At 33.4% G+C, this 27,554-nt stretch overlaps 1 protein-coding gene across 1 annotated transcript in view; it reads right to left on the bottom strand.

The window, feature by feature from the left end:
- Positions 1-8,322: 8,322 nt before the first annotated feature.
- LOC107442036 (phospholipase D1) overlaps positions 8,323-27,554 on the bottom strand; it is a gene marked incomplete in the record, with an annotated part of 73,788 nt that continues 54,556 nt past the window's right edge. Inside the window, 8 exon segments of the mRNA XM_071180759.1 lie at positions 8,323-8,642; positions 10,289-10,412; positions 14,067-14,281; positions 15,040-15,107; positions 15,910-16,073; positions 16,615-16,706; positions 19,271-19,381; positions 22,824-22,949. Coding sequence (XP_071036860.1) covers positions 8,418-8,642; positions 10,289-10,412; positions 14,067-14,281; positions 15,040-15,107; positions 15,910-16,073; positions 16,615-16,706; positions 19,271-19,381; positions 22,824-22,949 — 1,125 coding nt within the window.

The raw sequence follows: 27,554 nt of genomic DNA, 5'->3' as shown, positions 1-27,554 counted from the left end.
ATAGTTCAAGGCACAAATGTTTGTACTCGCTAAGAATCCATTTCATTGGTATCACTTCTTCAGCTTCTGCAACAAGGATTTTCAACTAATGCATAAACATTAAAAATATTATTAGAGACATTTTTCCAAAACTGTAATCTTATTTTCTTATCTTAACTTAACATCAAAAGTTTTCTTCTCAAAACCATTAAATGTTACTAAAATATCTGAGCAAAGAAAGAGTTCTAGTTTCAAAATTGATGTAACAGTGCATTATTAACATTATATGAATATCATTTGTCTCAGGGCTATTTAGACAAGATATGTATGCGGGTCAAGGTTTGATTGTACTTCTTTGGTGTTACATTTTCTATTGAGTATTTTAACTATAAATTCATATTGTTGATATTTCTCTAGTATCGATAAAAAGTTTTCTAATGTTTTTATTTAACTATTGCATATTGATGTGTAGTTATTATTTATTTTCATTCAATGTATGGTTGACTAAATGTTATAATGTAAGCTACCTAAAACCAGGAGAAATTTAGAAAACTTCCGATGCATCCCTCCGCTTATGTTGTGCTTACGAGGCAATGTGTGAACAGGTTTAATATTCCGCGAAGTTTGTTACGAGTTGTGATTTGGGTTTAAATTTGCACTTTATTTTACCATTTGTAAAATTTTTCTGTAATTTTTAAATTCAAAAATGTCTCAAGCTTAAAACAAATTTAACAAAGTTAATTTCGCAGCATAAATAAAATGCAAGGTTTGCCATGTCCTTTATTTGGGTAGCATTAAAACAAGCTTGCGGAGTTTTCCAATTGCTAATTGTTTCATTGAAAGTTAAATTGAAAAAACGTGTTGTAATGAAAACATTACAAGTATAATTAAAAGTGAATGGTGCAGTTTTTTCAAGATTAGACATAAATAGTAACCAAGAAGTCTAACGGCAAGTTTTACCCCCCTCCCGTTGGCCCAGTCTGCGCTTGGCTTTATGTGGTATAGCCAGACAGAAATTTAATTAAAAAATGAACTTCCTTAATTGACATTTCTGGTAGGCTATTCATTAATTTTTTAGTAAGAAAAAAAATTGACACAAATGATTATTAGGAATGATTTAAATCAGGTGTGGAGTNGATATTAATATGTGATAAATTTTTATTTTAGTTTTATTGGTATAAACATTTATTGGGTATTAATTTATAAATAGTCAAAAGAAAGTGGTTTATGGGAAACTATCTCTCTTAAGTTAAGATATCCTATAATTCCACCTCATTGGTTCAAATTGAAAAAAAATTGTCTCAAGTATGTTTTATTTTAAAATTTTCTATTTATAGAACATAAATTTAAATTAGAATGTGAAACTTTTTAAATTGTTTTACTTTTTAAAAGCTGTCTCATAAAAGATGCCACAAAGTATCACTCTTAACTGTAACCTCTATCCCCTATTCTCATATTACGTCTATTATATTACATAAACATTTAGTGGCATATTATATTACATCTGTTATATTACCATGGCTGCCAACTGTCCAGAATTTTTCGGATTTGTTCCTAATTTTTAAATCAAATCTGATATTTTTATAAAAAATCCGAATTTTCGTAAAATTTCAGTAATTTTGCTTTTAAACCAATCCCTTGTTCTGATTGCCGCAATCGCGCTTCCTGTGATTATTGTGCAGAAGTAATTTTTAGTAGCTTTTTATTGGAAAATACTATTCCAATAGCTGTTGCTGATCATTTCACTAAATTGAATCTTAAACAACTATTATTATTTTTTAAAAAATGTGTTGTAGTATTTAAACATTTGCATCAGAAATATTTGTTTATGATGTTGTTTAATATTTACTTGTGTTTTATAATTTGGAGAAAAATAAGTATATATTAATAAGCAATGGTTGTTTTTTTAAACTATTATACCAGTATTCCGAATTGTAAAATATTAATAATATAAATTTCCGAGGAAAGATAGTGTTTAAAAATTTTTTTACTAATTTACATAAGGTATTTAAATAATATTAATTATTTAATAGTTACATTTTTGTCTTACTCTCATAATTGGTGCATATAATAATTACTCTCATAATTGGTGCATATATAGTGTTCCTAATTTTTGATTCCTAAGGTTGGCAGCTATGTATTACATAAACATTTAGGAACCAATCATTATGCTATAGATCATATTTCAAATTTTATTTTTAAACTTTGACTGTATTTTTTTATTGATATTTGTAAACATAATAATTATTATAAGTGTACTTGTTTTGATGAATTTGTTGATTTTTATTTTAACCAAAATATGACTCCTTGTTACTTCTCTCCTCCAAGTCTAACATCATTTATGGTAAGCGTCTTAAAAATTTTAAGATTTTATGTTTTATTTTTTCAAAAACACAAAATCTACTGCCAGATCAACGTTAAAATCAATTGGTAATATTATATTACTTAAATCATCATTTCAAGGAAAAACTTCATATACCAACTTGCCCATCTTGCTTTTTGGTCTTTTTATGTTCTTTAATAATCCAGAAAGCTTTTATGTTTGTTGTATACACTATATTGTACACCCTTTAATGAATAAATGTGACTTGTGTGAAAAAGCATATTAAAAAATATGTGTTGTTAATAGAGGAACAAAATTTGTACTTACCTCCTTTGTGTAAAATTTTTTATTCATACTCTTATATAATCATGCTTTTAACAAAATTAGGTTCTTAAAGTGAACTATGCTCCTAGTGGTTTGTACTATTCGAATATCAAGTATATTAATAATGTAGTAGTATTAAGTTGGTTGTTTGTGAAATATTACAGCAGAGATACTTCAGCAATACAAATGTGATTGTTTGTGTATTGCTGAAGTTAATGTAAGTGTGTGTTGATTTGTGAAAAGATTTATATTAAACTATGAAAATGAGTGTTTTAAAGAGAGAAGTTGTGAACATGGCGTTGTATATTGCGTAAATGTGTTTTAAAATGTTCCGAAAGCTATAAAATGATCTTTAAATCTTGTAAAATATCACCTTAAAACCTTTTAGTACCCAAAATTGCTTTGAAATAGTCATTATGAAACTCTTATGTAGGAAAGTTTTTACGATTATACACTGGTAGAGTATAAGACCCTAAAATTTAATAATACTAAATAATACCTACCTAGTTATAAAAGTTGCTATTATGATAATTTTTAAACTAAGAAAGAAACTTTTTTAACTGTTAAAATTGTCTGTTATAATAAAAGTTAAATCTTGCAATTAAGAAAAATTAGTGATTTAGTAATAAATTTCATGTTTATTCTGGTTTATTATATACCTGTGTTTATTGAGGAGCTCGGAAATTGAAGGAAAAAAATGCTCGTTAAATCCAGGTGCTTGGTAAATTCAAATTCTAAATTAATGTGCAAATTTTTAAAATATATAAGAAGAACTTGCTTGAATCACTTCCAAAAAATTTTTATTAAGAATTGTTTAGCTTTACGAAATTGTTGTTTCATTAATTTTGTAATCACACTCACAATATTCACTTGTTGTTTTTGTTTTTTAATTTTTTTTATTACTCTATTTTATGTTTTCGAAATAATTTTCTTCATTAAACCCAAGCCAATATAAAAATTTACTCTTAAACGCATTTACAACTTATTCCAAACCATAGATTTCCCTTGCTAAAGGCACTCACGTTCAATGTGAGCTCGTTTTAAATTAAGTCTTTCTGTATAAACTTACCTCGTTTTTCATTGCATATTATAATATGCTTAGACTTAGATATTGGACAGCTCCAAAGAGCTGGGCATGTCGACCACAGGTCCATTGTACCTATACGCTAAATCATGATTAACGAAAAAGCTTTATAGCTGAAACAAAGATCAGGAAATATCTTGTAAATTCTAAGCCTTAATGCAGTGTTGCCCTAAGTGCTAAAATCTTTGAGCAGAATAGACCTCACAATCACAAAGTATATGTTTTGAAGTCTTCTCCTCAAAATGACAACCTCGACAAAAAAATAATCACTTCAATTCCCATAGTGTATAAGTGTCTCCTGAGGGTGCAGTATCCAGTGAGAAGACCATTAATCTTCCTCAAACTGTTCCTGTTTAGCTTAAGAAGCTCTTTTGGACGCACACTAGGACTGTCAAAATTTGACCATCCAAGTTGCACCATTGCTTATAGGCAATTTTGCCATAGAGCTTGAAAATAGATGCAATAGGATTTGAGAGAAATTCCCAAAGCTGATTCAGGGCCCCAGAAAATCACACTGGACCCAGCCTGTACTGCTTTGTCAGCCAGCTCATTACTCGGAATACCCACCCCCTAATGATTTTGCCCGAAATCTGGAATATTGATGGTCTCATACTGTAACTGCTTAGATAGAACATTCCTGGTGTGTAAAAATTTCCTTTTTCCTCTATGAAGTAAACAATAATTTCATGCTTGTTGACTAAAATAAGTAAAAATTGGGTACCAAAGGGTTAATTATTTGTATATCACTGACACTATGAATCTGCCAATTGTCAAAGTGGTAGATTTGTGTTTTTGGCCTGATGCCAACTGTATGATGCTTTTGCACTTAATGATCTCATTGTTGAATTAAGAGAGTCTAGTACAATGTATAGATAGAACATTTGTGAATAGATGTCTTCATCGAATCACTTTGTGCATATAAACTATTCATCTCACCAATTTTAATTTTAGCAATGTCTGCGCTGGACTTTGTCATTGTACTAGTTAGGAATTTGATCAGTCTAAACTTGATATATTTGTATAGTTGTTAATATTGCATAAACTTTCATCAGTTTGTATAAGTTACACGAGCCCCCTGAATACATTTGCTATAGTATTGTTGCCTAATGTGAATATATCATAGCTTTGATTGATTTGTGACAAAGCGAAACACATGTTGTTTAGAAAAATAATGCAAAAATGTAGTTGTTATAATGCATCACACTAAGGTGCTTCATTAAAAGTTCATTTTTTTAAAAAAAGTTTTTGGATTTTTTGTGCGGTTAGTATCAACATTGATTATTGAGCTTCTTTTTATGTGGATGTCCACATCATGTCTAGGGTGCACGTTAGTGGTCACTATTTACGCTATTAAAATCTCGCTACTTTTTTTTATATTATAACCGTCATTGAACAGACAACCGAATTTTTTGGATTTGCGACTATTAATGTTCAACTCTGTAACCTTGTAATTTTGATCACAATTCAGAAAACAAGGGAACTCCTGGATTAAGCATTGGAAGAAATTTGCTTTTGTGGAGGACTTTTGATGGAACTAACCCGCATTTGCGTTACACGGAGAGAAAACCACGAAAATCTTCCATGGTTATCCTGACGGCAAGGGGACTATAACCCATGATCACTGAATAAATTTTACGTCAGGACTATGGTCGGTGCAAACCGGATGCGGAATTCGTGTCGAGCATTCATTGCTGGGATCCGAACTCGATTTACCTCATTAGAAGGTGAACGCATCACGGCTCAAAATCTTACTACTAAACTAAAATTAAGATTTTTTTTTTTAATCGAACTTTTTTTTTAAAATTTATCATTTTAAAGTTCCGATAAAATCTAATTATAACGCTTAGTATTTTTAAAAAACAATATCATAACTGCATTAATATTTTCAAGTAATATTATTAAAATTTTAATATAATCAGAGCCTGATGAAGGCAGGGGTATACGGTGCAGTTGCCCCGGCTTCCACATCAGAGGGGAATCAATGCCACAAATCGAATAGAAAGTTTATTTTAAATTTCCTTCTTTAATGAACTTTTTTTTAAACAAAATATCAATACAGTGTAAAATCCGTCAGTTTTATGTTAACTTCTTCATTATTCTATCATATGAACACAATTTATAATTCGTAAATCCATGGCTTTCTAGGGCGGAATTCAGCAAATATTTTGCAATTACGATAGACAAATTTGGCCAATCAAAGCCTGTATTTTTACCTATCGCAAAATGCGATATGTTTACAAAAAAAAAGGTTTCTGATTGGCTTAATTGAGCCATCATAATTGTGTAAATGTAGCTGAATTCTGCCCTAATGTCAACAAGGATATTAATATCTCGCAGCTAGATGACAAGGTTAACAATCAGAAAACTGCATTCGGCATGATGGGCATAGAATTGTCAGAATATCAATAAAATGGACAGAATGATATTTCGTCTGACCAATGGAGGGACTTGATAACTATTTTCAGATTCTAGTGAGCTTTCCTGTTATCTATAATGACGTGAAAAATTTAAATACCTCCATTAAGTTCGGTTCTTCATTACTGAAGTAGAAAAGCAGAGGGGGCCCCAATTAGGCTAAGTCGGGTCCCGTATATAATTATCACGAACTTATCACTGAATAAATAAAATCATTGTTGCTTTTATTCGAGTTCATTTCCCTCACGAATTCCGAAAGGCAAATTTGTCAATTGCATAAAATGAAGAATAAATCAGGAAACATAGAAGAAAAATCAATAATCCTAAATTACTTTTGTCAGAACATAGTTTTGTTTTATATCCATTATTTATTTTATTTAAAATTCTATTATTTGTATGCTGTAGTTTTATAACTTACATCTATGTTTTCAAAAGTTATGAGTAAAAATAACTTATTATATTTTGTATCAAACATCATGATATCTAGTTAACAGAAATTGAATTAAAGAGAGTTTTTACACTAAATCATAGATCAGTAATATTATTAAATTATTCTTGGTAAAATTATTTATAATGTTTTTTTTTCCGGTTTCTTCGGCTTTAGTTTCAAATCTACAATTTGGAACTAAAGCAGAGGGAATTTCTGCAACATTGGTCTAAATACTTTAACTCATATATAGAGGACTATTTTTCTGTTACATATAAGACTATTTTTCTGTTACATAGGAAAGAGTTGGCTAAAATATGGCGAAGAAATAGTCACTAGGGCTCATCGCCGATCTTGCAAATGATGGTTATTGTTATCGCCATCAGTTCGAGTGAAATTAGAATTTTAAAATCTCTTTGGTTTTATTTTTTCAAAATTTCTTTTGATTTTGCAACTGACAATGATACAAACAAAGTGTTCCCTAATATATCGTTTTACCAAAAGTAGCGTAAAAGAAAGTTTACATGTTGGAGGAAACACATTAATATTTAAGCCAGGAGAAAACAGAAATTCTAATGATATCTAATAGAATTGGGCAAAACGAATAATCTAAGTTATTCGAATCAGTTGCAAGTTTGTGATTTGAATCAGTTTAGTGATTCGAATCAGTATCCAACTCTATTATCTGATGAAACACTCATGAAGAAGGTGGTGCTGAAAACATAAATACTTATCAGAAAAGGAGCTATAAGGAAATTTGGTTTCAGGTATTCAAACTGCCTCAAATGCAACATTTAAACTCCGAATTCGTATACTTTTTTTAAATTTTTGACAAGGGATATAATAGTATAGATAAAAAGGTGGTTATTGCTCGATAATTTGTAAATAAACAATATAACATTTTACATATGTAGATTAAAATAGCCGGCATATTATATGACATATAAATAACTGTTTGTGAAGTGATGACTAGTCACAAGAAAGAAATTGAAAAATAGAAGTTTTGAAAGAGAAATCAAAACATATGCTGTTCCTTTTTTATTAATATTTTAAACTATTCAAAACTGTATTTTACATCTTTTTTTCTCCTAGAAATAAAATTATAACGAAAGGGGCATTTTCAAAAATTTTTTTAGTTTATACAGTCTTTATTTCACCTAGAAAAAAAATTTGAATTTAAAAGAGTTTTTTTCAATGCCTTTTCAATTTTTCATGGGTCCTCAAGTGAAAAAAAATCATAATGTATATAATTTTACAATACAGTGAAACCTCCAAAAAAGACCACCTCTATTTACGACCACTTTTGGGAGACATGGAATTTTTTCCATTGACTTTTCGTTGAAGAAAACCTTTAGTAGAGACCATCAAAACCTCTGCGCCAAATGCAGAAAAGGCCAAATAAGGAGACACGAAAAAAAAATATCAAACAAATAAGTAGATTAAAATGTATTCAAAATATTTGTATTTGGTATATTATATTCAAAATATATAATATATTAGCTCCTTTTACTTTGCTTTAGAGCTCGTTTTTGACTATCTCTGACTGCAATCTCATGTTGCAGTCAGAGTGCACTGGTTTATTTTTAGAGTTGAAAATTAAATTAGGGGAAAAAATATTTTAGAAGAAGCACTAAGCATCTCAAACAAACAAAACTCTTCTCATCTTTTAAAGATAACTAATTTTTATGATATACTGTACTTTTTCAAAACATTAAAAATAATACTTTAATAACGTGTTCCAGAGAAGAAAGAATCAAGTTAAAACTGCTGTTGGTAAATAACGTTCTTTTATGGAAATTGTTGGTTGCAAATATTCGTCTCGAACATTAAAAATAATACTTTAATAACGTGTTCTAAAGAAAGAATCAAGTCCAAACTGCTGTTGGTAAATAACGTTCTTTTGTGGAAATTGTTGGTTGCAAATATTCGTCTCTCAGAAAGTACAATGGAAACTTCACCAAATATCCTCGAATAGACTTCAGTTCAGCCATAGCCTTTGCCGGATCAGTTGCTGCTAAAGGTCGTCTGCTTTGGTACTCTCTCAACTGCCTAAACGTTCTCACGCTATCTGTGGGTATGCATAGAAACACCTTAAAAAGAATTTAAACCGGTCAAAGAACAGTACTGTTCACTGAAAAATCTATGGGCTTCAGGGGTGTGTGAAAATCAAATTAATATTTTACAAATTGTTTTTTCATTATCTTGCATATTTAGTTTATTCAAATAGTTGACTGAATGTAAACAATGCTGGTTACTCTTAAAATTAAAATTTCAAACATAATTTCAAATACAATTATAATTTCAACAGTCAGCATATTAGTAACAAATTTTGTTTTTTAAAAATAATGAGTGTTAACCAAGAGAATAAATGTAAATTTAAGATACCTTTTTGTTGTATGCCTAAGAGATTAACATACTTTGCCTTGTAATCTAATGAGTATATTTGTTTAAATTTATCTCCATTAATTTTTTTTACTTTCTGCACAAGGGATTAATTATACACTTGTAATTCATTCTTATTACTTTCTAAAAAAATCTAAATATTCACAGCATTCTTATAATCAGGTTTCGCCATTGTTGACTGTTCGCCATTGGTGACTTTTAGTGGTGACTATATTTTTAGCTCTTTAATTACGATCTGGCATTTTTTCTTTATCTGTTAATATCCATCATAAAAAAAATAGGCTTGAGCAATGAGTACGACCCATATTTTTTTTTCGTTCTCCCTCGTATTTTCAACAATCATAGAGGAATAAAATTCTATTTTTCCTATCGTCGTGCTTTCGAGTATTCCTCAAATTTCTTCCCGTATTTTCAACAATCATCGGAGAGAAAAATTATATTTTTCCTATCTTCATATTCCTCAAATTTTTTCTCGTATTTTCAACAAATCATCTAAGAAAATTCTATTTTTTCCTGTATTCGTGCTTTCGCGTATTCCTCAAATTTCTGATTCCGCTTAGTAATTACTAAATTACCTTAATTACTAAATTCCATTTAGTAATTAAGGAAAGAAAACAGGAATTAAAAAAAAACATGTTAAAGTATTCATGGCAGTAACAGTGGAATTGCGATCGAAAACAATAACTTGGATTACGATGAAATCGTAAGCGCAGCTCGAGATTCATCAGAGTTTCGTTTTAAAAATATGAGAATTTTTTAAATGATTTAGAAATCCATGGGTATAATTGCCGAAAAAGTTACAAAATGAATAAAACACGTGAATTTACGTCGAAATCGGAGCAAATCGAACACGTGCGTCAAAAAAATTATAATTTAAAGGCGCAATTCAAAATTCACTTGCGTAATAATATTCTATTAAATGAATCTGGAATACAAAAAACCATGTAGAAATCTGCATTGCAGAAAACCACTTGGATCTACAATGAAATCGCTGCGAAATTGAATGAGCGTGATCGCAGATCGATAGGTGATTACTCATACGCGTGATTAGAGATTCACGAGTCGTAATGGTTTCGTCTTGAAAATATCTGTATTAAAAAAAAAAAAATATGTAGAAATTTATGGGTATAATAGCCGAAAAATTGATTCGAAAAACGATGTGAATTCATGATTCTAAAGTTCTCAACGATGTGAATTCATGATTCTAATGTTCTCTTGTCTTCTGGGTTTCGTTTAAACTCAAAAGTTTGAAGGATTTCTAAGATTTGTTTCTAATCTCCATGTTTTTTGTTCTTTTCTCAAAGGGAGTTAGTCAAGATTTTTTATTAATTACCTTCTCATAGATGGAAGTATTTTGTTCAGCAATTTTAGACCAAACATTTCTGAAAAACTCCTCATTGCTGGGATTATTCAAATCAAAGGAGATGGATGTATCTTGCAACATTCCCAAATGCTCCCTAAAAATACTTAATTATATAACAGTATGCAACACAGGCATACATAATAAGGCAGAATAAAATAAGCAGAAAAAAATTTCGTAAAAAAATAAATAAAATCATTGAAATATGTAATAAATTTTTACTCAGTTTGTGAAAATTGCAGCACCATGAAGGAATCAATGCAAATTGAACCAAACTTGAAACAAAGTGAAGTGCTAAGATATGCAAATGATTAGAATTAAAAAGCGATTGCGTATGTATCAGAAATGTGTGGAATAAATTTAATTACTTTTTGACCATTCGTTTCGTGGTATTGCAATTTCACAAACTATCTATGGATGGTTGTCTGAATGTAAACAATAACAAGCTCCCTAAAACCGGAAGACATTTAGAAAACTTCCTGTGTATCCCACCGCTCATGTTATGCTTACGAGGCGATGTGTGAACAGGCTTAATATTCTAAGAAGTTTTATTATAGTAATTTGTATTTTAATTTAACCGTAATTTTACTCTTCATAAGAGTTTTCTGTCATTTATAAATTCTGACAGATCGTGAACTGACAACAAATTTAAGAAAATAAATATCAACATAAATAAAGTGTAAGGTTTAGCGTGTTATCTCTTGTTGTTGTTGTTGTTGGCATATGCCTGTTTAGGCAGAGGGGGTGCGATTGATCTTGTTTTCCAGTAGCGCCATCTATGGCCAAGAATTCGACTTTTGCCACACCATACATCACCCCCGTTTATAGGGCGGACCCATTCATGCATCCATTCATTCATCCACCGATCGTAATTTTGACCTGAATCAGAGAACGATCGATCTCCAATCTAGTACTCCCAGAGGTATTGATTTGTTATTGTTATGGGAACATGAAGGACTTTGTGACTAGACAGATTTAACGTGCACCAGTCATCATTTACTACACGTAGAGTTTTCTGCCAGCGGGGTTCGAACTCTCGTACATAGGCACAGCTCCTTACCGACCAGGCTATCCCGGCACTGTTATCTCTTATTTGGCTATATTTATTCATATTATCTCCATTCATTATCTTTTGGATCGTATCAAAGAGTGCTTTTAGAATCTTTCTCATTTATGTGTTGTTTGCTTGGTTAAAATTTAAATTGTAAGAACGCGTTATATTGTAAACATTACGAGTAAAATATTATTGGATGGAGAGCTTTTTCAAACTTAGGCGTTGTATCCGCACGGATTTGTAGCGCCACCTAGTGTAACTTGTAACACTGAGAAAAAGAGTGTGTGTGGAAGGAGAGCTGTAACGAGCTACAAAAAAGCTCTCTTCCAAATAATAATAAATAAATATTGTGAATTTACAGTCCGCTTATTTTCTGTTTATTGAGCGAGTTCATATTTACCTGAGCGTCGACAAGAGTGGTCCGCTCACCAGGAGAAAAAATCAGCAAAATTAAAACAATTAACGAAAAGAGTTTCGTTTTGAGTTCTAAGAGATAACCATTGTGGACAGTGTTACGAGAAAACTGTGGATTCGTGCCTTCCCATTCAAAGTAGGATTGTTTTGATTTTTTATAAAATACTTTAATTTACAATGTTTAAGAATTGTAAAAAAGATGATTTAAGGCTTATTGCCAGTGAACTAGATCTAGAGATTAGTGATGATATGACTGTGGTAAACTTAATTGATATAATTAAAAGTTGTGAAAAATATAAAACTGACTCTGAAACTGTTAGTGATCTAGTAAGTTTAATAGNGCCCTGGGCTGGTTTTTCAGCAGGACAATGCCAGACCACATACGGCACGTGTTGCTATGAACTGTTTGCAAGCTTATCAAACTCTTCCTTGGCCTGCCAGATCACCAGATCTCTCTCAAATCGAGCATGTCTGGGATATGATGGGAAGGCGATTGCATTTGGCTCGGAATGTTGATGACCTCGTTCGACAATTGGATCGAATTTGGCAGGAAATACCGCAAGAGACCATCTGGGAGCCTTATCGGTCTATGCCACGCCGTGTGGCAGCTTGTATCCAGGCTAGAGGCGGGTCAACACCTTATTAAACTTGNTTGGATCGAATTTGGCAGGAAATACCGCAAGAGACCATCTGGGAGATTTATCGGCCTATGCCATGTCGTGTGGCAGCTTGTATCCAGGCTAGAGGCGGGTCAACACCTTATTGAACTTGTTACTGTAACTCTGCAATAAATTATTCAATTGTTCTGAAATTTTAATCATTTACTATTCTGTACATTGTCTTCCTATCCACCAATTATTGTTTCAATCGGACAACTCCTTGGTGAGTCGATTTTTTTGTTATAGAGTGTATATATTTCTTCTGTGTTAGCTTTAAAAAGTATCAAATGCTCTATATTTTACTAGGAAATAGCTAAAAAAATAATTGGCTAGTTCAATTATTGCCCTTAATTGTAATTTTAACGTTGAAAACAAAAATTCCTTTTAAATTCTATTTATTAAAGGGAAGCATGAAGGGGAGATTGACAATATGAGACATATACAATTTTACCAAAATATCATAACGGTATAACTGAATGAACATATTTACATATACAGATGCGTTTTCACGCTGTTTTCACATGGCAGTTTTTTCATGGAAAACAAAACAATTTCCTTAAAGTAACTAAATTCAATAAAAATATATCTCTACTATAAATAGTAAAAACATTTTAAATTACCACTATAGATATTCATTTTTAGGCTCTAATTTATATTTCAAATATACCAAAACTTTCAATACGACTTCTACCACACATAAGTTACTGCCTGTTTATGGAGAGGATCCATTCTTACATCCATTCATTCATTGATCTACAGATCGTAATTTTGACCTGAACCAGAGAACGATCCATCTCCAATTCAGTACCTCCCCAGAGGTATAATTTGTTATGAGAACATAGAGGACTTTGCGACCCGATACATTTAACGATCATCAGACACTATTTACTACACGGGGAGTGTTTTAATATTTCTGCAGTTTAATGCAAAAAATATTATGAAAAGGGAAAATATATCGTACTGCTGAGCAGAGGAGGAAAGTGAAGGGGAAGCTTCAAGACATGAAACCAATCTCCTCCCTAGAGGGCGTATTCGATCAATACCTCCTAGAAAAGAGAAGGTCTTAGCACCGGTTACCATTAAACAAGAAATTTGATCCTTGAGTAGTCCAAACGTTCTTCTTTTTCATCGACTGCGCAGTTTATGTTCGTCACGTCGGACTACTAAATTGATCCGTGCAGAGGCCTTCGTTCTTCTAGGAGGTGTTGATTCGATTCGCGAATTGTGACTCTGTATTATAGTTTTGTCCCCCCTCGAAAACTGAACTCCTGCCTCGTCCATGATTCCAAATAAATACAAAATTGTTTCAAAATGGTATTGCCTAAATGAAAGAATTAGTGTTGTTGTTGTCGTGTCTATGCTAGTGCGAAGTTTAATTAGAGTCCTCCAAAAGTCTTGATAACAAGGTTAATACAAGTTGTATATAGTTACAATATACTATATAATACAAGTTGTTAATACAAGGAAAGAATATAATTAATACAAGTTGTATATTCACTATTTTTCTGGTGATACTTTTTTGTACATTTAGATACTTTTATGTACTTAGCACAAAATGTCAGATATACTGATACAGATATTCAGTTCTTTATCAATTAAGTTAAAAACAATATTTCCAATTCACCTGAAAAGAGCGGTTCGTAGCGAGTAGCAGAATTTTCCTGCCTGGTGAGGTCGACCTTCTTCTTCCTTCAGGAACTGCGTATCTCTCACAACTACAGCTATTTCTGAATCTCGGTTGCCCAGGAGGCTACGATCATTAATGTTAGCGGAACCAATGATGGCGACTTGGTCATCGGCGATTAACAGCTTGCTATGAACGTATATAAGCTCTGTCACCTTAAATACAAATCGTTCGATTTAAAATCAAGTTATACTTTTTGTAAATGGAATGCTCCCATTCCAAGGTGACACGTGTTCCTCACTCTTCGTTACCATGGTTTCGACAAATCTTGTTTTATCCTTCGCCTGCATAATCCTCACTTCTTAATGAAACATACTGCTTTTCGAAAGAGCAAGATTTAAAGATTAACGGAGAGGGGAAATGTGTGGAGAGCGGGGGAAATCGAAAGCTTGAGACGCCTATTCTAGTTACGGAGAGTATAATAAGTAAACACTCTAAATAATCTGAAAATTCTTTGACATGGACTTAAAGTTGACTTTACAACTCGGAAAGAGAATAAAATATTTATGCACCTTAAGGTTATACGAATAAGTAGGACAATAACAATATTCGTGAAATTGTAATTTATGATTTCCAAATCCACTGTGGATTGCTTTATTTTAATTTCATAAATATTTCTGAATTATTTTATTTCTTTACTCTGATTAACGTTTTAGTATCCAAATAACATTAAAAACAAATTATCTAAACATATTTTTTCACTTTAGTGATTTAAAGTGATGATTTAAAAATAAAACCAATGGATTAAAATCAGGATTTAAATGAAGGATCCCTGCATCGTACTTCAATAGAATTAGATGGTAAAATAAAATGTTTAAAAAAACAATCAAAAATGAAAATGATTTTGACATTTAACCACACCACAAGTTTCTGACGTGTAATACCTGATTTTATGACTCATTTTAAAACTTACCAATTTCGTTCGTAGGAAACCATGAGTGCGCAATCCATAAAAGTTGATATACAAACTCGGATCTTTCACTGCAAATGAAAAAAAAAATCCAATATAACTATTTTGTAATAAAAATAAGGATTATCAAATAAGCATCTTATACTTTATTGCAAGTTAAGAAAAGACCATTGCGTAATAGGATTTAAGTAATTACCCGCGACTGCTTATAGTTTCATTTTATTTTGTTATCAAATTATACAAATATGCTTTCAAAACAATTTAAACGTTAAACACGGCAGTGAGAAATTTAATTCGTGCTATCTTTTACAATTCACAGAATTATTTTAAAAAAAAGAAGAAAAAAAAGGTTGTAGTTTCCTGGAATACTAGACTTGGCGACATGTTCGATAAATAAAGAAAACAGAAGTTCTTGAAAAGAAACAACTTCTATATGACGTTTCAAGAACACTGAATTTGATTGAACCACTGAAAATGACACGTCTTATGTTGACATATTCTTAACAAATCAAATGCAAGATAAGGAATAATTACTTTTGATTCACTGTAGAAGAAAATAGTCTGCAAGGAATGTTATTTATTATTCTTTCATAAGTTTCTTTAAATGCGAATAGTTACTATTTTTAAATATCACTTTTATTATTTCTTATAACTTGTTGATTGATTATTCAATAAGTTTTGTTTTCCTTATTTCATTTTGCACGATTTTTTTTAAAAAAAAAACAAGAAAAAAATTGGCTGTGCAACGTCGTTTCAAGAGTTTTGGCGATGTTGATATACGTTCGTGCTGGGAGCTTGGCAAACAGGCTCTCTCCATAGAGATGATGGTTTTCTCTTAACTTGCAAAAAAGTATAGTAGATATAATTACTCACTGTGTCTAGCGAGCCTATGGATTAACGAAGAATGTCCACCTCCAATGGATGCATTGTTCCAGTGTGTGATTGCCTGTATGCAAGTGCCCGTTCCTGTACCCAAAGTCCCTTGAAAAGCTGGTAGCAGCGGGAGGACGATATACACATGAAAGGATTCCCGCTTTCTGTAAAATTTAAATAACTAAATTTCACCAAAAAAAGTGGTGTCAAAGAAATATACACATTAGAAGTCACAGAAAAAGTGAATTGAAAACGAAAATATTATCAAATAAGGACGGATCATCATCCCCCAACCATGAATTAATCACCTGGCCCCATTTTCTGGGCTCTATTAACGACGGATCATTAACGAGGAAGGCTAAATCAAAAATAACGAAATCTGTATAATTGGAACAAACTGAGCGGTGGTTAAAATTTTATTAATATCCTCCTAGGTTTGGATGTTTTTAATCCCACATTCTTTAATAATTAATTGACAGATAATCTTCTTATTTTTATCATGCTCAAATATCAATCTTAGACTTCTAATGCGTATACTTATTTTTATTAATTCTAAATACGTATGTATTAAGTACGAGAGAGAATACAAAAATAAGTTTCCCACAACTTATTTTCGGACTCCCCTTCGTATAAAAGGCAGTGATCACGAGCGCTATCATAACTTTTGTTAATTAGAATAAAAAAATTACGCTTAAAAACATTTACCTGTATGCTTTTATAATTCTGTTGAACAAAGCGTCTGCGATTCCATTATGTACAGATCTTTCACTTGCTGGTTGAGTAATAAAAAACTGATTCTGTAAATAAAAACAAATCTTTGATTGAATGAAATAATAGCACTTCTATCATTTTATGCTTTGACAAAACGTTCGTTAATTATTTTCGGAGTTTTCTTAACTCCTGGATTTTGACTTAGGGAAAAAATGACAACGACCAAAAAACGACGACATTTGTAAAGTTGAAAGAAAAAAAAAATCCCACCCAATCAAGAACTATTCGACCAAATTCTTTCAAATTTTATGTTTTGCCGTATAAAATTACATTCTTCAAAATGATAAAAAGTTTTATATTTTTTAATTGGGTATCTGCAAGTGATGTCACGTGTGGGTGTCGAACCTAATTGGCTGCTGAATCGTGGCACTTGCTTATGCCACAATTCAAGAGACAATCAAGTTGAATCATAGCGAAACGATTTATTTTATGTTTCCTAAACGGATCGTGGATTTATTTTATGTTTCCAAAAAGGATTGTGGATTTATTTTTTGTTTACGTCGTGCAGTGGACTGGTCGTCTGTTTACACGGTCCAAGTTCTTGAATTCGAGAAGTTGGAGGAATTTCTCAATCCAAGAAATTGGATAATTCTTCGACACTATTCAAGTTCTCGAATGTCAACGATTGTTTGGATGAAAAACCGGTGCATGCGCATTGTTCATATTCTACATTATAAAATCGTACTTACTTGAATTCGTAATTACTAAATAAATTCCAATAAAATCATAAAAACACAAATAGACCCTAACAGATTAATTAATTTGGATTAAAATATATGAAAACGGACAACAAATTGACATAATCTTATGCTTATGTTGACGTCACAAAATTTTAGAAGCTGATTGGTTCAGGGAGGAAAAACTTGGATGGAATGTAGAACATGATCTACCACCAGGCAAGGACAGGGACCAAGAATTTGGATGATCGTTTACATGATCCAAGCTCCAAGAAAAACAAGTTTCCATCAATTTCAATCAATCTTCGTCCAAGAACTTGGATCTTAGAAACATGCCTTAAGGACAGGGTTCCAAGTAGAACACCGAAGTCAAGTACCATAGGCTGCGGTCAGTAAGTGGATGGGTGACCACTTTGATCAGACTACGTAGGGACGACGGGTGTGCGGTATCGGTCCTCGTTCAACTGTTCTACCGTAAAATTCTCAACTTCGCGCGCAGGTCGTTGGGCTACCGAAGCGGAGGAGCCATCCCCTCTGCAGAGGATCAAAATTGCAGTGGCATGTCTTTGGATCATCCCCTTGGATTTTTCCCAGATTGTTGCCAATAGTGCGAGCCGCGATGGCACCATGGGCTATTGGCAATCCATAGTAAACATAATTCCCGAATAAACAGCTCGTCCCCGAAGGTTGGAGCTCTGCTGCATGTATTAGCTCTAGAATTGCCACAGTTATCCAAGTAGTAAGGTACGATCCAAGGAACCATAACTGATTTAATGAGCCATTCGCGGTCTCGCCTTAATACGGCATGTACTTAGACATGCATGAGCATGGCATGGGAGGCTCAGGGGATAGAGCGTTCGCCTTCCAATGCGGCGAACCGGTTTCGAATCCAGTCGATAAGAATTCCGCAACCGGCTTGAACAGACCACAGTGCTGACGTGAAATAACCTCAGTGGTAGACGAATCGTGGGTTAGAGTCCCCATGCCGTCAGGCTGACCGTGGGAAGTTCTCGTGCTCTTCCTCTCCATGTAACGCAAATACGGGTTAGCTTCATCAAAAAGTCCTCCACGAAGACAAATTTCTCTCAATACTCGATCCATGAGTTCCCCTGTCTTCTGGATTGGGTTCAAAATTACAAGGCTACGGAGTTGAACACTGGTAGTCATAAACCCATAAAATTGGGGCGGCTGTTCAACGCCGGTTATAAAATTATAAATAAAAAAGCTCATGGTGCAGCTCTAGTGCGACGTAAATAAAGTATCTACCATACATACCCTTTTTATGTTTACTTTTTTCAAAATAAAAAGTAGTTCATGAAAAACTATTACGATTTCAGTGGTTCATATTATTGTCTAAAATAAATGGGGCTGTTTTTATCCCACTGAGCCTGAAATTGTAAAAATAACAATATTTAAATATTTCTGAATGTTTTTTTTTGTCTTTTTTTTCTCACAGTGGTTGATCGCAAGACAAGGCTCCCAGTAGATCAACTAAGCCAAGCATCACAGGCAGCGGTCAGCGAACTAGTTCGTGATCACTTTGATCAGCCTGCGAAGGAACAAAGGGTGCACTGTATCGGTCTTTGTAAAACTGCTCTACCGTAAAGTACTCGACTTCAAGTGCAGTTCGTCTGGCAATCTAAGTCACCCCCTCTCCAGAGGATCAAAATTATGATGCATGGCTTCGGATCATCCTCAGGAATGTTTCCCAGCTCTAGTGCAACGTAAAAAAACCACCACTACTTCTTTTCTTTTCCATAATCTGCTTTTCATTTTTTGTTTTATTTTTTTTAAAAGAAAGAGAGGAAGTAAAAGAAGCATAGTCACAGAGAAGAAAAGTAAAAGTGTATGCTTTTACCACAAAATCAATAGACATGATTTCCTTAAAATAAATCGTAAATACTTTTACTTACTTCAATATAAATGAAATGCTTAGCTTCTTGAATGGTTTCAATGTATGCTTCATGTATGGAATTTTCTATTTGTTTGACACCACCAGACCACTTGCATAAACTTCGTAAAACCTTCAAACAAACACAACACATTTTAAAAATTCCTTACTTTTACCTTAGAGAACTTTTCACATTATAAATTGAATATTGTAAGCAGGGTGACTGAGAATTATTTGACTAGTCTTGATATGAGCATGCATGAAATAAGAAGACTGCATCTGAGACAAATAAATTCAATGCAGAGTCGTGCAAATTTACTTAATAAAGTGTTAAATTGAATCATGCTTTCAGTCTGTAAGTTGAAGCAAGTATTTGTGTAATTAAGATTCAGACAGTTTAATTTGAAAAGCAGTACGATTCAACCGAGAAAAGTATTATGGTTTGTGGTTTACCGCATTCCATGGTATATTTTTGTATCTGATTATTAAATCATATTTAATGTGTATCCTAATCACAAAATGCTGAATTGGCTTTTTTTATTGCTAAATTTGTATTATAAATACCCAACTGGACAATGGTTATGGACAGGTGATAATAGATACGATAGAAACCACAAAAAAGGTAGGAAAATGTTAAAATTAGCATAAGTGCGAAATACAGTAAGACATGTTTTGCGTATGCAAATTCTGGGTTATCGAACTGGCTTGTCACATAAGAACTCTGAGGTAAAGATATAAAGGACGCGTATAGAGAGTTGTTGTTCAAAATCAGTTCAACCGGAAACAATCAATCGACAAACTTGCAATTTTCTTCGTTGCTACGTCTTCTCAACGTCAGTTAGATCATTTTTACGCGTGGCCGTATTATCGGTAAGGTTGGAGAAAGTAAAAAAATAACAGTTATTCTTAAAGAGTTCAATGTCAGCCACAGTATTGTTTCAAAGCTTTTGAAATAATTTCAAACAGCTGGAATGAGTAGCAGACGTCACGTGAAATATCGACGTCAGCAAAAGACAGGTACACAGTGTTATCGACAAAGAAGAACAGGTGCAATACAGCTGGTCTGGTTGCAAATCAGTTTCATGCTGCTACTCTCAAGCGAATGTAAATCTGTAGCCAGAAGCTTGCAAGCAGGAGAGCAATACGTTTGTACTCAAGCAGGAGAACTATACTCACCCGTTTGCAATGGTATGTTCAGCATCGTAGTTGGAGAGAAGAGGATTGGGCTTGTGTACTAGTCACAGATGAGAGTAGATTCAGTCTCTTGCCTGATTGTCATTCCCAAATTGATCTGTCGTGGGGTTGGCACTGCAATATTGCGTCGAGCAAACATACAGGAAAGGGACCGATATCCTACACGTAGTGTCACAGTATGGTATGGCATTATGATTTTATAATCGTTGTTGAACAGAAGACCCTATATTTGGGTTTGCGACTGCCAATGTTTAACTCCGTAGCCTTGTAATTTTGAACCCAATCCAGAAGATAAGGAAACTGCTGGATCAAATATCCAGATAAATTTTGGAGGGATGAAACTAACCTGCAGTTGCGTTACATGGAGAGGAAAACTTCCCACGGTTAGCCTAACGTCAAGGGGACTCTAACTCATGATCCGTCTAACACTGAGGACGTTTTATGTCAGCACTGTGGTCGGTGCGTGGCATTTTGATTAATAGCCGTACGCCCCTCTGTATGCTTCCAACTGGGACTATGACTGGCTAATGCCACATTAATATTATACTGCTGCCTCATGCCTCATGATCGCTTGTTTCGTGGCTCTGTCGGAGATGAATTTGTTTTTATGGACGCCAACGAAACATGTCATCGAACAGTCGCTGTCGAGGAGAGTGTACAGAGAAAGGATATTTCACGCCCCGTATGGCCGTTTAGTTCTCTAGATATGAATCCCATTGAAAATGGGTGAGATGTGTCGGGGAGATGTGTTGCTGGTTTAGAATGGCTTGCTATAAACAAGGATACCCTCATCCGTGCACTGACAGAGGAATGGGACAAATTACCTCAACAGTTGCTGAATACTGTTGTTCAAAGTATGCAACGACGTCTGGAAATTTGTCTCGCCCTACATGGGGGTCATACTCCCATTGCTTCAGGATGCTTACAAATGGTATTTGAGTTTTTTCCCTTCAATTTCACGTATTCAGCACGAAGCGACAATTTTGTTCTTTGAACACATTTCAAACCTTCTGGGTTTCAGAGGACAATAATTTTTTTTAATGTCATCTCATTCTCGTATTCTTTTATTTCCCTTGATATTTAACCAGGCTTAATTATGTAATATGCAGCCATTTGTGGTCTTTAGCAACAGTGTATTTTGTTTCTTTTAAGCATTTAATGTGCATTAAAGTCGATCAGATGATAATCGTTTATCTTGTATAAAATAACTGATGTTATCCTCTTCAACCGATAATGAAGAAAGGCATTTTCCAACAGCTTTCGACTTCAAATTAAACTATTTTTTTCTTCATGTTGCTTTTGAGAAGAAAAAAAATCTCCTTATAAAAAATGAAGATTGGTTATATAAAAAAATTTTTTTCCTGCATAATTTTACCTTTTGTTAATGTTATGATATCATCTCTAAGCTTTACAAATTATAGTGAAAAATCTGCTCTAAGATCTCTTCCCTTTTAACAATTGACTAACTTATGAGATTATCCTCCCACAAGGAATACAGAAAGGAGAAGAAGTTCAGCTCTTCAAATACGGAACTAACGTTGGGAACTTCTTTCGGTTTTGTACGCTATACCAGAAAAACAACTTACAGGGAGAGCAACATACTCAAACTAAGTCAAAAGGTACATCACCTGTGAACCGATTGTTGGACAACTACATGCATGGTTAGGTACGGTGCTTCCCACTAACTGCCATTTTATTCTTTCTTTTTATATCGAAATGTGTTAGCAGATTTAATTAACATGAATGATATAAATGTATTTTGAAAGAGAAATATTATTTAGAAGTACAATGTTTATCAATAGAGTAAAAAATACAGAGCAAACTAACTATATAAAATCTTTCTTCTTCACCCCCAACGCTTCCCTCATGCCCAGTATTGGTTAGGAGGAGAGGAGGATGCAAACCCGTTTATAGAATCTCTGAAGTTGTGCCCCTGGATGTTGTTTTTTCTTTTAAACACAGGGACCACAACAAACCTTGGAAGACTGGTTTACATTATGCCTGCGGAGGCTAGCCTTCTTCCCCTATGTATATTCTTTGTTCAAACTACAACACGTTACTACTGCATAGGTTGGTTACTTTTAAAACGCAATTCTATCATTTTCTCATTCTGATGCACCACCGTTTCACGAATTTTTAACTTATTGTGAGATTAGGTGAGATAAAACCTTCCGGTTTCCAAAATAGAACACAGTAAACTGTGCATTTTTGCCTCCTTCCATTTTTTTAAAAAAAAATTATTTTTATTTTATTGTTTTTTTCCAGATCAACAGCGGTTTTATAAGATATCAGAAGGTACGAGACGAATATTTAATTGATGACAAAAAAGAAGAATTTACTTAAAGATATTTTACTAAAAGATGTCTAAAGGAAAAACTTACTTGACATTCAGCCCAAAATATAGATCCAAGGGTATCATGTAAAACACTTGGTACATGATCTCCCAAATTATTATACGATTTTGGTAACAAATAATTGTATGCATTATCTTTATGGTAATTCGACTTCTGAAATAGAAGAGACAATTAAGTTTTATCTAAAAGTAAATAAATCGATAGAGGGTTTCTTAGCAGCTATAGCAATTAAGGAAATATTTTTGAACTTTAAAATCTTGAAAATATCTACATTTACTCTTTCCTAAGGTTGATAGGATGAAGGTCTTGTGTTCGTGAGGACGGAAGTTCGAATCCCAACTGCCGAAGAAACCCCGCGTATTAAATGGTGACTGGTGCATATTAAATATGTCGGGGTCACAAAGTCCTCCAAGTTCACATAACAAATTATACCTTTTGGGGTACTGAATTAGAGATGGATCATTCTCTGGTTCAGGTCAAAATTGCGATCTGTGGACGAAGAATGTATGTATGAATGGGTCAGCCTTGTGAAACGACCTGTGACGTGTATGTAGCTGAAATCGTATTATTGGCCATAGATGGTGCCACTGAAAAACAAGAAATTCACTCTCTGTTCTAAATTTCTTGGTTTCCCAATCAGGCTTGCTGACATGGCAAGTAGGAAATCGGAACAACAACTTTTTCCTAAAACGCAGTTTAAGTTCCTTAAACTCGAAGGGAATCTAAGTTGGACTATATATACCATCTTGACTTAAAAAGTTACTTGAGTTTTAAAGCTGTCAAGTAGTTTGAATATTTTTTTAGAAAGTTATCAAACTTCCACCTAGATATTTCCACCTAGTTGAAAATCATTACAGCGTTTTTTGAACTTCTTTCTGGCCATAAAAATTACCTAGGCTTTAGAACTAATGAATAAAAGAGTTTGTTTGAAAGAATACAAGAGTACTTTGAAGAATACTTTGAGTTGAAAAATGAGTTTGAAAGAACACAAGAAAATACAATTCGATTATTGCTTAATTTTTTTCAAATATCCGCCGTTGAACAGCCGACTCAATTTTGAGTTTACGGCTACCAATGTTTAACTCCGTAGCCTAGTAATTTCGGATAGAAGACAAGGGAACTCCAGAGGTATAGATTTTTCATGGGAGCTTGGAGAACTTTGTGACCTCAACGTGTCTCGGTCACCATTTTATACACGGGTATTCTGCGGCCGGCTAGTTTCGAACTCCTATTTTCACGAACACGAGTCTAACACCCTACCAACCAGGCTATCCAAGCCTAATTATTAGTAGATTTTATAACTGTCATTAAACAGGTGACCTAAGTTTGAGTTTACGAATACCAATGTTCAACTCCATAGCCTTGTCATTTTGAGCCCAATCCAGAAGACAAAGGAACTCCTGAATCAAGTATTGTGAGAAACTTGAACTTTTTGATGGAACTAGCCCACATTTACCTTATATGGAGAGGAAAACCACGAACACCTCCAACGGTGGCCTGACGGCAAGGGGACTCTTACTCATGATCCATTTATCACTGAGGATTTTCTTACGTCACCACCGTCGTCAGTTCGAGCCCAGTGCGGAATTCGTATAGATCAGTCATTGCTGGGATTCGAACCCGAGAAACCACATTGAGAGGCGAGCACCCAATCTCGTGAGCTACCACGGCTCTTAAAAGTTATTAAATGTTTTTGAAAAAGCGCCTTTTTGGCTAGATTTTTCCACGTAGATAAAAAATAATTAAAATTAATTAATAATTTTCATTTCTCGCAAATTCTTATGAGCCCAGATAAATACAGCGTTAGAGTAATTTTCAAATATTAAAAAATCAGATCACAAACATTTTTCATTTTCACGAAATGGTGGCTTTATTATGACATTTTGCTCAATTTTCATATTTAGCGTGATAAGGCGGTGTCTAAAGATAGGCAAAACTTGACTTAACTGTCAACTGTTCACAGCAGTCAGAATGAATATATTATTTCTCTAGAAGTTATTTCGAATGGCTTTCGATAAACAGCTTCAAGATATCCTCTGGTTGAAAAAATAAATTTTGTGACCCTACTGAAGTTTCTTTATGTTTCCGTGCTGATTCGCTCAAAAGAACTAAAATGTTGATAGCTTTATGATGATAGATAATCCAAGAACGATAGGGAAAATTGGTGTTTCGACAGAAAAGAGCATCTTTTGCGTCGCAAATGTTCAGGCGGTTAACACATAGAAATAATATGAAACGTTTCCCTTTTGAAACGTTTTCTACTACGAATTTCAACCCCTAGAGCAGGGGTGGCGAACCTTTATTCACCAACGTGCCATTTTTTCTAAAAAATTGCTTAATGAGGTCATAGACGTGCCGTCAAATAATTTTGACTTCGTGATTATTGGGAAAATAATAATGCTAAATACTATCAACTCAAAACTCTTTAGTTGCATTGAAAAAAAAAACATTTTGCAATGTCTCAGTTATACACGTAATTCAACTTNAAACCACGAACACCTCCAACGGTGGCCTGATGGCAAGGGGACTCTTACCCATGATCCATTTATCACTGAGGATTTTTTTACGTCACCACCGTCGTCGGTTCGAGCCCAGTGCGGAATTCGTATTGATCAGTCATTGCTGGGATTCGAACCCGAGAAACCACATTGAGAGACGAGCACCCAATCCCGTGAGCTACCACGGCTCTTAAAAGTTATTAAAGGTTTTTGAAAAAGCGCCTTTTTGGCTAGATTTTTCCACGTAGATAAAAAATAATTAAAATCAATGAATAATTTTCATTTCTCGCAAATTCTTATGAGCCCAGATAAATACAGCGTTAGAGTAATTTTCAACTATTCAAAAATCAGATCACAAACATTTCTCATTTTCACGAAATGGTGGCTTTATTATGACATTTTGCTCAATTTTCATGTTTAGCGTGTTAAGGCGGTGTCTAAAGATAGGCAGAACCTGACTTAACTGTCAACTGTTAACAGCAGTCATAATGAATATATTATTTCGAATGGCTTTCGATAAACAGCTTCAACATATGCTCTGGTTGAAAAAAGACATTTTGTGACCCTACTGTTTCAGTGCTGATTGTCTCAAAAGAACTAAAATGTTGATAGCTGTAAGATGTTCTATCCTAGAATGATAGGGGAAATTGGTGCTTCAACAGAAAAGAACATCTTTTGCGTCGCAAATGTTCAGGCGGTTAACACATAGAAATAATATAAAACGTTTCCCTTTTTAAACGTTTTTTACTACGAATTTCAACCCCTAGCGCAATCTGTGCTTATCTTACACAGTCAACCATTCATTTGGGACAATAACGGTGAGAAGGGGGAAATTGGTGTCTTGACAGTAAATAGAAATAGCATGCTGCCTTTGGAACGTTTTTAATAATACTAATAATTGATAAATAAATAAATCCGTTTTTAATAAATAACGATAATTTTTTTAATTTCACATTCTCTTAATTTACTCATAAATTAGTCATTCTAAACATAATTTATGTTGTAACTTGAAATATTGTTAATCTTTTCCAATTCTACAGGGAAACCTCCTGGAAAGATCAGCTCTTTGTAGCGACCTCCTCTATTTACGACCATTTTTTGAGAGGCACTAAATTTTTTCCGCAGGCTTTGTGTTGAAGAAACCCTTTAAGAGAGACTATCAAAACGTCTACCAGTGAGCAGGGAAACCTCTGCACCCAATTCAGAACAGGTCAAATACGGAAACACGAAAAAATATCAAAACTAAAAATATTAACAAAACAAATAAGTAAATTAAAATGTATTCAAAATATTTGTGCGAGGTTCTGATTTAGAGAGCTCTTTTTGGAGATCTCGGAAAGAAAACAACCTCAAGTGGCAGTCAGAGTGCATTGAAGACGATGCTATCAATGATTCATTTTTAGAGTGGAAAGTTAAGTGAGTAAAAAAATATTATTTTAGAAAAAACGAAGAATCTCAACCTAATGCAAACCTCTTCTCATTTTTCAAAACTAACTAATTCTTACTAAATTTTAAATTTTTTATGATATAAAAATTAAATACAAGCTTAAACAGAAACATAATCGTTAAAATAGTTCTATCATTCATTATTGGTACATTTGTTAACTTAATTTGTTATTGGTAAATTTGTTTGTTAAAAAACTCATAATTATAAAAGTAGGGATCCTTTTTATTGACGCTAAATTTTATTCGTTGATCTGCATAAAGCCAACACAAATGGCATTTCCGCAACAAGAAAATGTGACACTGACTAAAATTAAAATCTTTTGCGAAAAATTATGTACCTTCCGTCAAGTCAATAGAGGTAACCCCTAAGAACGACCTACCTCCGTTAGCGAGCATTTTAGAGTGGAACGGAAAGTGGTCTCACCCGAGAGGTTTTCCTGTATATCCCTTTAGAATAATATAAGTAATAATATTTAACTAGTGGGTTGCGCCCCCTGCTCGCTAACGCTCAACAACCCCCGAAAATTGCTACGCAATCTTATATGGTTTGCTTCGCAAACCAAGCTCGCTTTGCTCGCTACTAACTTAGGTACATTGCAAATGCACAAAGTTCTAAGAATTCAGAACAATCATTCAAATCCATATCAAAACTCTTTTTTTTTTAAAAAAAAAAATTACATCTTTTTAGCAAATACTAAGTCATTAAAATAAATTTGAATTCAAATAAATGACATGTAATTCGTTAAACCTATTAGAAATGTGCTATTGTATAATTCGTGATATAAATCAAAAATCGTCAAATAAATTCGTAATA

This window comes from Parasteatoda tepidariorum, chromosome 5, assembly GCF_043381705.1.
Source record: "Parasteatoda tepidariorum isolate YZ-2023 chromosome 5, CAS_Ptep_4.0, whole genome shotgun sequence".
NCBI lineage: Eukaryota > Metazoa > Arthropoda > Arachnida > Araneae > Theridiidae > Parasteatoda > Parasteatoda tepidariorum.
Note: the sequence above shows the minus strand (reverse complement) of the source record. Positions and strands in the feature narration are given on the sequence as shown.